The sequence below is a fragment of the Nicotiana tabacum genome, chromosome 6 (assembly GCF_000715075.1).
Source record: "Nicotiana tabacum cultivar K326 chromosome 6, ASM71507v2, whole genome shotgun sequence".
In the NCBI taxonomy this organism is placed as follows: Eukaryota; Viridiplantae; Streptophyta; class Magnoliopsida; order Solanales; family Solanaceae; genus Nicotiana; species Nicotiana tabacum.
Genome location: NC_134085.1, coordinates 11,634,548 through 11,648,675, shown reverse-complemented (window position 1 = coordinate 11,648,675; position 14,128 = coordinate 11,634,548). Strand labels below are relative to the sequence as shown.

The window sequence follows — 14,128 nt, the reverse complement described above, 5'->3', positions numbered from 1 at the left end:
TTTTTTGGTTGTTATAGTAAGTGTTGTTATAGATGACATATCTTATAACATAACATAAAAATGGTTCCACGACTGTTATATAGAGATAAGGTCTGACCAAAGATCTTTAGAATTTTTTAGAACGTTAATTGCTACTGTATTTTTTTTTTTTTTTTTTTTTTGCTTTTCACTGTCACAACTCATAAATGAGACGTTTAAGTACTTAGAATTCTTTAATAAATGAACTTAATATTCTTCAGATCACCCACGAACAAATTCAACCTAAATAAAATTAAAGGAGCAAAAAAGATATACCTGAATAAAAATGAATGACGCAGAATAATTGGAGAATAAAATTTTGGTAAAAGGGACGCGTTTATTGTCCAAATGTGGAAAAAGAATGTAACGTTTATAGCTGTGTACCTACTTTTTGGGTTAGGATAACTTCTCCGAATAAGCATTTCAAACTTTAATGAGATGACCTACTACTAGCAAATTTAAAGCAAAGTGAATTGAATGGAATGTACCCTACATTGATTTGCCCTAAACTACAAGTCATCCAAAGTTGATCACCAATCAAGAATCAAGTAAAGACGAAAAATATGGCCTACCTAATTGAATCATTTAGCAATAGGGTTTGGAAGAGTTTCAATGATAACACTTGAAGTGAGGTACCCTAATTAATGATTTTTTTAAAAACCGGAAAAGGGTGGAGATTGAGAATTAGGATGGAAGGTTAGCGGTAGCCGTTAGTGTCTCTTCGTCTTACAAGTAGTACTAGTACTATTTGTGTATTTTTCTTATTCCTGCTCTTTATTATTACATGTTTTGTCACTTGCCCCTATTGCATTGTTGTTGCCACTATTTGTTACTTTATTTTACTGTTCCTTGAGCCAAGGGTCTATCGGAAATAGTCTCTATCTTCACGAGATAGGAGTGAGGTCTGCATACACATCACCCTTCCTAAATCCCACTTGTAAGATTACACTGGGTTTTTGTTGTTGTTTAATAACCGGGAAATCCTCAAGGGCTAACTCACACACAGTTCGGAACTCAATGAATAATGTTTCCCTTTCTCCCCGCTATCATTCTCCACTTAAATATCATAGCCGCGTTCGAGATCCATGACTTGTGCCAAACCCATGCATGATATGCATCATGCGCTACACTCTTACCACTGGACAAACGTCCTGGGGTAAAACAACCTTAATCAGTGAAATTGCGGCAGCATAACTTTTCGAGTAGTCTTCAGGCAACTGTTTTAAGGTTTCTTAAAGAGTCTACCACATCATTAGTTCAATATTCAGGAACCTATGATAAACAAAGTGTTGAAGTCTTGTACAAGTAAAGCCACAACTCTTGGACTCAGTTTACACGGGATGTGAATGTAGACATCAAATAAAATGCAAGGCAGAAATATATTAACATCTTCATACAGCAGAATAGGATATTTCTAAAGAGAAATTAGAAGTTGAAGGGTAGATTTTACAGAAATGACTTACTGCACATAACTGTGAATTCCAAACGCTTGAGCATCAGTGTAAATCGTCACAAGCATTCTCTCTTGACACTATAAACAGGTAGTGAAAGGACAAACTAGAAGTTACAGTTCCTGAAGAGCTATACATTTATGTACTTGGAGCATGGAATTTCCAATGAGCTGGAGAAAGCTGAGAGTTATTACCTGGAAAAAAGCGGACTTATAAATATGATTCCTGAATATCATTGGTGAACAGGTGAAGTCTAATATAAATCAACAAATGCACCGGTTAACCAGTAAAAGATCCCACAACTATCAGGGATATAAAAACACAACAGCTTAAATAGAAAGCATAAGGTACAAAGATTTTCATTCTATTTCATATGCAATTACCTCTGGTTAGATTTTGCAATGCCAATTGAAGTCAGGTTAGACAATTTGAGGCAAACAGTCAGTAGTCATTCACAAAGTCACCTGACCAAATTATTGTTCTTGGCCTCTCAAAAAGACAAATGATGACATGATCAACCATATATTAAACCAAGAAATATCCAAAAAGATTTGAGTTGATGTTCCTTAACTATCACCAGCTTAACTTGTAATCTCTGTATGTGTCGGGAGCAATCCATCAGCCTTCGAACTGTAAAGTCAGCATCAAACATATTGCACCAGAATTCAGGTTCTAAACTGGGTAAAGGCTCACCAAATGTGATATCTAGTGATTAAAGGTGTACACAAATGTGTCTGCTCCTCTCCTTTTCTTCGGCTTCCTGCATTCCCAAATTTATGTCATTCTCAAAGGTGGGTGTCCTTCAGTTGCACGGCAGCTTGTTTGAATCAATCTGATTTTTCCCTTATAATCATGTGGAATTCTGGATTTCATTTGTCAACTAAGTCCATGATTGACCTGGGAGTTTCATAACTTTCATTTCCTTCATCAGGACCCTTATTTTCGATGCTTCATCCCAATTGTCATTGTCTGAACAAGTATTTGATAACAGAATGTAAGGACTGTCTTCACGTGGCTGAAGTTCTAGCAATTTCTCAGTAACACGTCTTGCCATCTTTACGTTTTTGTGAACCAAGCAAGAAGATAATAGTACCTTCCAAACTTGGGTCATGTTAGAGATTCTATTCTCATGAATGAAATCATAAGCCTCCTCTAAACAACCTGCTCGGCCAAAAAGATCAACCATACAAGTGAAATGTTCGACACCAGGCTTGATACCGTAAACTTGGTTCATCAACCTAAAATACTTGCACCCGTCTTTCACCAAACCTGCATGACTACATGCAGTTAAAACGCTAACGAAACTTACTTCATTTGGTGCAATCCTCTGATTCAGCATAAGCTCAAAAAGCTGAACAGCCTCTGCTCCTTTTCCATGTATAGCATAACTGTTTATCATAGTCGTCCACACCACGATATTCTGAGTTTGCGTTTGCTCAAAAGACAACCAAGCAGAATTTAACTTTCCGCATTTGGCATACATGTCAATAATTGCTGAAATCAAAAATATGTCCCATATGTGTCCAAGTTTTTGGACATAGCAATGAATCTGCTGCCCAAGTTCCAAAAACTCACTATTCGCACAAGCACTAAGAATGCTTGACAGCGTAAACACATCCACTTCCAATTGATCACGCACCATGGAGCTAAAAAATTCCAAAGCATCTTTCAGCATTCCATTGTGAATATAACCTGATACAATTGTACTCCATGGAACAGAATGTGAATGTTGTACTTCGGCAACAACTTGGCGTAACTCCTGGAAAATTCTAGAAGCCTTCTCCATTTGACCACATTTGCAATACATATCAATTAGTGAGGCCCTTACAAGCGTGTCTTCATATATTGACAACCTCCTCACTTTACCATGGAGTTGCCTCCCTAATTCGAGATTTCTAAGTGAAGACATTAATGCGAATGATATAGAAAACGTAACTTCGTTAAATGAAGGCCTACATGAGGTCATTTGACATAGGAGCTCAAGGGCATCCTTTTCAAATCCACGTCGCATAAGCCCATCAATGATTGTATTCCAACTCGAAACATCCTTTTCAGGCATCTTTTTAAAAAGCTTTACACTCTTCTCCATATCTCCTATACTCAAATATCCTGCCAGCATTATATTCCAAGATACCGCGTTTTTATCACCCAGCAGTTCAAAGAACCGTTTCGCATAATCCAAGGCCTCACATTTGACATAAAGATCAAGTACAGCATTCTCCAAAGCAACATCCAAATACACTGCAGCAGTAAGCATCCACCCATGTATAGATTTGCCCAATCTAAGCCCGTGACTAACACTAGAACAACACTTCAAGACACTAGATAAAGTGAACTCATTAGGACTAACATTGCCCTCTTTTTGCATCTTAATAAACAACCATAATGCATTTCTGTAACACCCATATTGAGTAAAACCCGAAATGAGTATCGTCCACGTTCGAACATCCCTTTGAGGAATTTCATCAAACAGTTTCTGTGCAGAAGCTAAATGGTAACTTTTTGTGTAAAGATTTAATAAATAGTTACTACTAGAGGAGTTTTGGGCCGAACCATCTTTGATTTTCGTGGCATGAATTACTTCAACGTTGATTTGGGATAATGGAACTGAAGGCGAGGAAGAATAATGGGAATAATATTGAAGATGATGAAGTTTTATGAGAACTGGATTTGCAGTGTTACTTAAAACTGAAAGTACAGAAACAGCGGGAGAACATTTTAGAAGTGAATCAGTGCTAAGGAATGTAAAGTCTACATATTTCTTCCATATCATTGCAATTGCAAAAATTTCCAAGGTTTCGTTTGTGATAATTTTTTAGTTATAAATTCTTTGAAAAATGCATGTCAAACTAATACGAATATTTGGTAAAAGTAATTATGAACTAGTATTATGATAACTTTGAGGTTGTCGGTTGAGAGTTGAGAAAGAAATTATGCATGAATTTGCAAGGATTATTTCTTGTTGGATGTATATTTGAAAATTACGTACTACTGTATATTAGTTAAAACATATGACATACTCAATATAGTTAAAATATATATACGTCTACTTTCTAAACAAAGTTAGTTACCATTACGAAGATTAGTTATATCATTTAATTTTTTGAGTCCATGCATAACTACTACGCCTATTTCTTATTCCAAATGTTGTTATGCTATCGCAAGACTTTATATGAAGATTAATCTCCTTAGCAAAGCAACGAAATGGTTCCTAAGGAAAAGAAAAGAAAAAGGTAAACTGAACTCTCCCCTTCCATGTCTAGTGTATTACTCATCCGTCTCAATTTGTATGACACTCTTTTCTTTTTAAAGTTATTTTCAACATTAATAACATCTTTATATATTCGGAAAATTGTTTAAAATGCCCCTAAACTATTGTAAAAAGTTTAAAAATAGCCTTCATCCATTTATTGGGCTAAAAATACCCCTACATCCACCCTTTTTGTTCACTTATGCCCTTTGACCGTTAGGTCAATGCTGAATTAAAAATAATAATTATTTAAATTTCACGTGGCAACTTCTTATTGGCCAAAATTAAAACATCTAACCCATTAGAAAGACTCACCCGTATCTACCAGTTTTTCATACTAACTCGCTTCAAATACTAACCCGACTCGAACAAAAAATTCAACTAAAAAAAAGATGCCCCACTTCAATCAAACTCTATGGAACAGAAGCTCCATGGAAATTGCAGCGAACATATAGACATAAATTTACTAAGTGATTTTCTTTTTCTTATTATGGATTCAAATTCAATTTATATGATAGACATAAATTTACTACATGATTTTCTTTTTCTTGTTATGGCATCCAATTCAATTTATATGATAGACACAAATTGCATTATATTTAAGATGAGTTTAATTTAATTTCACATAACGGAAAGATCTTAAAGTGATTGTTTGAAAGATATCATAAACCGTTGGACGACCACTAGTTTTCCATCCCACATTATTGTCAAAAAAATCATTGGCTCATTCATGCTAGGTTTTTCTTGTTTGTTTAATTTGGTCATGAACCTTTATTCGGTGATAATGCTATACATGAAATTAATCAAGAAAATGAAGACATGTAAATCCATGGGTTAGATGGAAGTGGTACGTCTTTTTTATTTAAACTTTTTATTCGGGTCATATTCGGGGCGAGTTAGTCCGAAAAATAGGTAGATATGAGTGGGTCTTTCTAATAGGTTAGATGTTTTAATTTCGACCAATAAGAAGTTGTCACGTGAAATTTAAATAATTATTTTTTAAATTCAGCATTGACCTAACGGTCAAATGGCATAAGTGAACCAAAAAGGTGAATGGAGGGGTATTTATAGATCAATAGGTGGATGGAGAGTATTTTAAACCTTTATCAATAGTTCAGGGGCATTTTTGACCCTTCCCCGTTCTATATTTAGTAATAACTAGTCCTATGATATGCGTGTATACTATCTCGATGAGTAAGAAAAGACAGAATACATAATTTACCCCTTGACCTTGTGGCCAAATCCATCTGACACGCGTTTTAAATACGAGCAACCCTTTACACACTCAACCTTTTCAAAGTATCTCTAAGACACACCTGCTCGGTGTTTGACCTCTTTGTTCCCAGCAAGTGTATATCACACACCATTAATATCGTGACACGTGCCATTAACTCTAAAAAAATCACATTTAAAAACTTTCCGTCTTTTTGAAAAAGAAAAACAAAACAGAAAAGCTTCATCATCTTCTTAATTTACCCAAGACACCATTTTAGCCAAAATTCATCTCTCAAAATAGCTCTAAACAGCAAAACCCCCAAAATTTCTTCTTTCTCAAATAATTTAAAATATGAAAGCCAACAATCTAGCGTGGCCATCAGCTTTGGTATGAATTAAAAACTAGATTTTGTGGACCTGATTAACCAACAATGGGCAATATTTATTTGTAGGTGCTTTCTTTCTCTAAACTTTTCGAACCGGTTTTCTCTAATATAAAATTATTTTAATTTGGAGTTGAAAATTTTCAATTTCAATCACCTGCTCATCATTTGAAGTCTCTTCATTTAACTCCTTAACCCCTTTACTTTCGAAGCTGTGATTTTGAACTTTTTCACATTAACAGTGCTTGAAAATTAGAACATTGGGGATCATGATGAAGAATTTGAAATGGGTTTCATTGAACTAGTGGCAAAGTAGTGGCTTTTTTCCTTTGTGGTTTATGGGTTTTATTTTTGAATTGACAAAAAAAAAAATTATGGTGTAGCACAGATTGAGGTAGGTGATATTGGGTGACGATAATGTAGGATGACGGCGGAGCAACGATGAAGGAATGGTGAAGATGGAGGCCAACAAATTTGTTTTTGAAAAATAAATTTAAGATTGATTAAAAAATATGATGAAAAAAGAAGATACATAAAAAAATTAGAAAATTAAAAGAATTGAACACGTGGCGATATAGCTCCATACACAAAAAAGTTAATACTCGCTCGCTTCTATTGGGTGTAAATCACACAATGGCAAGTGAGCAAAAGTGGTGTGTTTTGGCATACTTTTGAAAGATTGCGTATATAAAAGGTTATCTCTATTGAAGGAGTGTGATTTGACCTCAAGTTTCGGGGGTAAACTATGTATTCTGCCTAAAATAATTTATAAAAGATCGTATAGGTATTATATTAAAATATTGTTTCTAAGTTATATAATCAAAGTTTATATTCTTGAAAACGATAAATGTTGATCATATATACCTAACTCAATAAAAGAAGAAATTGCGCATAGAAGTTCTCAATCATCAATCAATAAAAATCTGTTCCAATTTTATAATATCATCACTCATTATCATTCTTCCTTCTCAATTTCAGCATATAACCCTTAAAGAATAAGAGATTTACGATTTTAACTTTAAAATTCTAATTTAAGAAGCCCAACAAAAAATAAATTAAGTTGAGGGATGCATAACCAACCAGGAAACTAAAATCTTAGTGTCCATGGAAAAAAAAAATTAGAATATCAATCGATATTAAATATAAGATTCCTACTTATTCTGTTGTTCTTTTTTCCTTTTAAACCTACGACAATTTTGACTTCTCCTTAATAGGGATTTTTCTTTTTGTAAAAATAACATTTATTTGTAAAAGAAGAAGAAGAACATTGCAGAAAAAAGTAGAGAGAGAGAATTCTTATTGATTTGGAATGAATTACAATGGAATAGGACCCATTTATTTATAGGGAAAGAGTGGCTTAGCCACCAAGTAAAATCCCTAAGATCTCTCTAAAATATAGACATTCACCTTAAATAGAATTCTATTTATAACACTCCCCATTGAATGTCGATTCAACAGATAATGTGTCTTGTTAAAACCTTAACTAAAATAAAACTCAATGGAAAAAAATTCTAGAGAAGGAAAAAGAGTACACATATCTAACAATATGCCTTGTGGTTGCCTCATTAAAAACCTTGCAAGGAAAACCCAGTGGGACAAAACCTTGTAAGGGAAAAAGAGTGCAACGCGCATTAACTCCCCCTGATGAGAGCATCAATTCATATATTTAAGCATTTGCATTCCAATCCTGTGCACCATGTTTAAAAGATCTTTGGTAGAGATTTGATAAACAAATCGGCCAATTAACTTGAACAAATTTGTTTTACTTTGAAATCATCATCCCTAATAGATGTATTATCTTCATATGATCTTGTTGGAATCGTCAGTTCAATATCTTCACATAGAGGTGAAAACTCTTGCTATCATATCATCATGCTTATAGTTTTAGCAAGATACATTTGTGCACAAATTGCACTAAGGAAGTGGTACCTCAAGATCAAGAATTGTAGATGCTTCAAGCAACTTAAATCCTTCATGGATTGTCATATAAGTTAAGTCATATAAGACATATAATAGACTTTAGATGCATATCAAGTTTTCATGTCATGCTAGACATATAAGATATCGAAAACTGATTGCACATACCATTGACTTTATACTTTCAAGTATTTGAACAACATAGACAAAATTATATGTTTTTCATATAAAAACAATTCTATTCGAATTGTGTCTCTTCCATTTGGTCAATATTTTTTTTCTGTAGGCAACAGACTTAAGATCCTCGTCTATATTTAGCGCTATCATAGATGTCGTCGACAAATATTTTATATCGGTTCTAATATTTTTTCATAAATGTTGATATCCAATTTTTTCCTGTATCTTTTTTTATATGCAAAATACTTTCAAAATAGCATATATATGCATATATAAGTATGTCCCAATGCTTGATTAATTTTCTTAATTTTAAAGATTTTTTAACCAATTTATTTCTCTGTTTTATTCATTAAAAAAACCAATAATAATTCCCGAAGTTATCAATCTTGGTGATTCATTTATTGGATTCTCATATTTATACTAAAATATAGTCAATATAATTTTTTCATATTTTTACAAATTTATTTAGTATTTTAAAAGCTAAATTGCAAATAATTATAATATTAGCCTCTTTTAGATTTAATTGCGTTTGTATTTATAAAACATTAAGTCCAGTATTTTTAAATTGATAATTATGTATTACAAATCATTTTAGTACCTTCAATTTTGTAACGACCCGACCGGTCGTTTTGAACTTTTGCATTTTGATCGCCAGTTCCCAGGCATGACTTGCCCCGTGTAACGTATTATGACTGATGTAGATCATTAGTTTTGGTTTTCAGGAAAAATCAGAATGAATTTGAAGGAACAGTCTCAGTTGAAAGCTTTGAATTTGAAAGGTTTGACTAAGAGTTGACTTATTTGTATATGAGCTCGGATCGGAAATTTTATGATTTGGATAGCTTCGTTGGTTGATTTATGACTTAGGAGCGCGATCGAAATGCATTTTGGAAGTCAGTGGAAGGATTTGGCTTGAATTGGCAAAGTTAATATTTTGGCGAATTCCGGTTGATAGGTGAGATTTTGATCCGAGGGTCGGAATGGAATTCTGAGAGTTGATGTAGCTTCGGTATGTCATTTGTGATGTGTGTGCAAAATTTCAGGTCATTTGGACGTCGTTTGGTCGACTTTTTGATCGAATTCGGATTTCGGATGTTTTGGAATTCTTAAGCTTGAATCCGAGGGTGATTTGATGTTTTGATGTTGTTTTGAGCGTTCCGAAAGTTGGAACAAGTTTGAATTATGTTATGGGGTGTGTTGGCATGTTTGGTCGGGGTCCCATGAGGCTCGGATATGTTTTGGAATATTTTGCCGTTTTGAGCATAAGCATGTAATGATCCAAAGGTCCATTTTTAGTTCTAGAGATCGAAATTTGATTTCGAGACTTCCAAAATTTTGATAATGAATTATAGGACTGATCTAGAAAGTTTGGTCTAATTTCATCAAGTCGCGATTGGGTTTTTGACACGAAACATGAGTTAATTGTTTAACGAGCGAAATGGGTATTGAACTGAGCAAATGAGCTCCGAATTGAGTTTCGACTGAAGGGCTATGTTCGTATTAGGAACAAGAATCTTCGAATTCAGAGTTCGTATGATGGAGTTAGAGCCTTTTTAGTGAAAAGAAAAGCTGCTACAATTTTCTGGGCAGTTTCTGCATTTTTCCCACGTGTGAACAGTAACCGCACCTGCGTGAACAGTATCTGTATACAATACCATGAATAGTATACGTGTACAGTACATATGAACAGTACCCCCGTGTACAGTCCCCATGAACAGTATCGTGAACAGTAACCACAGAAATTATGGACAGAATGTTGAGTTCTTTACCAAATTGGAGCTCGGGGAGAGGCGGTTTTCACGGGATTTTCAGAGAAAACAATGGGGTAAGTGTTCTTAACTTAATTTTGGTTAGATTACCTTAATCTATTATAGTTTTGGCATTTAATTGGTGATTTTAGTTGGGAAAATCTTGAAAACCCTCTTGGTTTAATTTGAAGATTTGAGGGTCGAGTTGATGTCGGATTTTAGTAAAATTGGTATGGTTGGACTCGTGGTTGGATGAGGTTTCATATTCCGTAATTTTTGTCGGGTTCCGAGACATGGGCCCCACGGGCGAATTTTGAGTGCAATTTCGGATTTTTAATGAAAAATATAGAATTTCATATGGAATTAATTCCTATAATTTTTATTAACTGAATCGAATTATTGTGGCTAGATTCGAGGCATTCGGAGGTCGATTTGAGAGACAAAGGCATCGCGAGCTAGAGGATTAGACGGTTCGAGGTAAGTAATGATTGTGAATGATGTCCTGAGGGTTTGAAATCCCGGATTTGCACATCGTAGTGCTATATTAAGGTGAGACACGCGTTGGATAATGAGTGCGGGGTCTTTTACTACCGAGGATTGTGACTTGGTCCATCCCGATTGATGCTTTTACCGCATATTTGATTGAAACTTATTTGTTATTATCATGATTTGGGCGGATTTCCATACTTGGGCTTTGTGCCAATTATTTGAATTCTTTGGGAATTTTTATCACTATTTCCTCACTGTTTTGACTTATATTTAAACTCAGTCCTGTTGATAATTATTGTTTTACAAACTCAGCCGCTTTTATGCAGATTTGAAAACTCAAATGATATTTCTAAATGGTATTTTGGGTTGAGAACTACTATTTTACAAATGCCCCAGGGGCTTATGATGATTTCCAGACTGAGTGAGGTCGAGGGTCATATGTGAGGATATGCTGAGTGATATGAGGCTGAGGGCCTGAGATACTATTTATGCCATGAGGTGGCTTGAGTGATGTGAGGCCGAGGGCCTGAGATACTATTTATGCCACGAGGTGGCTTGAGTGATGTGAGGCCGAGTGATATGAGGTCGAGGGCCTGAGATACTTTATATGCCACGCGGTGGCTTGAGTGATGTGAGGATATGCTGAGTGATGATGCCACGAGGTGGCTTGATATAGCGCTTGGGCCGTAAGGGGCCCCTCCGGAGTCTTCACACCCACAGTGAGCGCGAGTACCCATTGTTCTGAGTGATTGATACTATGCCCGAGGGGCTGATATGAGTGATTGTGAGGTAGTCTGAGGGGCTGATATTATTCTGAGAGTGAGCCCGAGGGGCTGTTACTGATCTGATATTGAGCCCGATGGGCTGTTACTGTTCTGATATTGAGCCCAAGGGGCTGTTACTGTTCTGATATTGTGCCCGAGGGGCTAGCACTATTCTGATATTGAGCCCGAGGGGCTGGTTCTGTTGATATTATGCCCGAGGGACAGTTTGTTGTATATGTTTTGCGCGAGGGGCTGTTTACATTTCTATCATTTTTGTTACTCACTTGTTAACTACTTGCTTTACTTGTTGGGAAAAAAGGGATTTTCAATTGATTTCTCACTGCTTTACTGTTTAAAGTGATTTTACTGCTTCAGTATGGAATACCTTGTATTTTTTCATGATTTCTTACCTTTAGCCTTTATTTATTATTATTACTCACTGAGTCGGAGTACTCACATTACTCCCTGCACCTTGTGTGCAAATTTAGGTATGTTTTGGCTGATCAGAGGCAGTGTCATTAGGGTTTAGCAAGGTAGCTACCGGCGTTCGCAACACTGCTTTTCTCTCTCTTCATTTCATTAGTCTGTATTTGTACACTCCAGGTTTTCAGTTGTATTTATACCCTAGTAGATGCTCGTGACTTGTGACACCCCGATTAGGGCTGTGTCGGGTTGTGCTTCCGTTAATTATATTATTAAATCATATTTAAACTGTTTATTAATGTTTAACTATTTTTGAAAAGGCGATATGGGTTTGTTGGCTGGCCTTGTCTTCACGAGAGGCGCCATCATGACCGGAGCGGGGTTTGGATCGTGACAAGTTGGTATCATAGCCTAGGTTACATAAGTCTCACGAGTCATGAGCAGGTTTAGTAGAGTCTCATGGATCGGTACGGAGACGTCTGTATTTATCCTCGAGAAGCTGCAGAACCTTTAGGAAAACTTCACATTCTTGAATTCTTATCGTGTGTCCTTTTGATTCAGCTTGAAATGTAACTCTTTGAATTCCTTCCACGCGTTCATATGCGTGCATGAGCGCTCAGTATCAGATGTGCCTTGATGGCTTGTATCTCCCCGATCGAGGGGCGAGATGTGAGCTCTATGAGTTTGATGTTGGGTCAGTCTGGAGGACTTGAGGCCGAATATTTGCCTATGGCTTGAGCACCGAGGTGCTGATTATGTGAGCAAGTATTTTTGAACTTATATGTTCGGTAGTATCCCTATTAGTGGGAGTGATGGCTGGATAACTATGTGATGAGTATGTTAGTACTGCGAGATGTATCCATCTTGATTTAAGGTATAGCCCCGAGTTATGGGTGTGCAAAGAGTCTTTTTATGTGTCCTAGTTGGGAGTGAAGTAAATTTCATGTTGCGGTATGAGTTCATACTCAGGAAGACTAAGTGACTGCGTAATGGTTATAACGGTGGAAGGTATACATAAATGTTAGTTTAAGGCGAAGAAGGTGGGTTATCTCATACGAAGTGTTCTGAGGTTGTACGATCCTTATGTGTCTGTTAGATTTGCGAGTGAAGGATATGTGTTGCAACTTAAATTGGGTCGCTTAGCGAGTGGGTGTAACTGTTGCGAAAGTGGAATGCGAGATTTGCAGAAGTGTTAAAATTCTAGATGATCTATGTTTTCACAAGCTTATAAAAGATTTGAGTTTAATCTCATTATGGTATCATGGCATCAATAAAGTATAATCGTTATGAGTTATTGAGCGTGTGTTGATCTATGGCTTCGAGCCAAGTGGGGGAGTCCGCTATTGAATAGTTGATTGCACGGTTATGTGCTCTAATGGTTCCAGTTTGAGGCATATTTGTAAATTAGTTGTGGCTCGAGTAAAGGAAATTTCAATAAAGGCTATGTTATGCTTTATGGGTGTACGAGAATCGGGGAATGACTTGAGTTGTGGTTGGTAATGAATGCTCGGTGCATAGAGCAGGAAATTGTTTGGTTATATTGGAATGAGGTCACATTCTGCAGTGTCGGAGTGCTAATGAAGCACAGGTAGTTCGGTTCGTTTAATCAATCTAACTACGGTTTGAGTAGTGTGGATGACTCTAGAGAATGGTCCTATTGTGTTCAAAACTCTACATGCAATAATTGGAGGCTTCTAAGTTGTACTTATGGATAGAAACTGAGTTTTTAGTGGAAGATGGCAAGACTTGTGGTATTTTCTATATTAATTATGGGATTCTATATATCAGTATCGGAAAGGTTAAGGTAATGACTTTGGGGAACACTTAAAGAGTATTCAGCGGCTTAGGAGCCTTAGACGGTGTAGCTTTATGCTTGGGTTTCGTGTGATAACCCTAGGTTGAGGAAATTGTGGTGCTACAGCAAGAAGGAATATCAAGTTGAAGATGAATCAAGAAGGAATTTAGATAGATGGGGTATCTTGATAGTAGACCAAATCGGTATGGTAAGGATATGATTAATTCCTTGTGTGTGTTCGAGGTAATGAGTTCCTACAGCTATTTTGCAACAATGCTCTTGGGTTTTGATGGCTTGCTTAGCTTGGTCTAGTTAGAAGGATTCAGTCCTGGCAGTTGAATTTGTGCAAATGGAATTGAGAGAGTTCTTATTGATTTCTACCGTGGTTGGAGAGGTGCAATTTCTCCGAGTGTGAGAATCATAGGATATGTAATGATTTTCTTCTAGATGGGATCAATGGAAGTTCTTGGGCTAGATGAGTTACAGTTCAGTTCTGAA

At 36.0% G+C, this 14,128-nt stretch overlaps 1 protein-coding gene across 1 annotated transcript; it reads right to left on the bottom strand.

The window, feature by feature from the left end:
• Positions 1 to 1,414: 1,414 nt before the first annotated feature.
• Positions 1,415 to 4,382, bottom strand: LOC107798132 (pentatricopeptide repeat-containing protein At5g27110-like). The gene is made up of 2 exons (XM_016621095.2): positions 1,853 to 4,382; positions 1,415 to 1,663 (listed from the first exon to the last, which is right to left on the bottom strand). Exon 1 carries the CDS (start codon positions 4,240 to 4,242, stop codon positions 2,350 to 2,352), a length of 1,893 nt encoding a protein of 630 aa, XP_016476581.1. The 5' UTR covers positions 4,243 to 4,382; the 3' UTR covers positions 1,415 to 1,663; positions 1,853 to 2,349.
• Between the last annotated feature and the right edge of the window lie 9,746 nt (positions 4,383 to 14,128).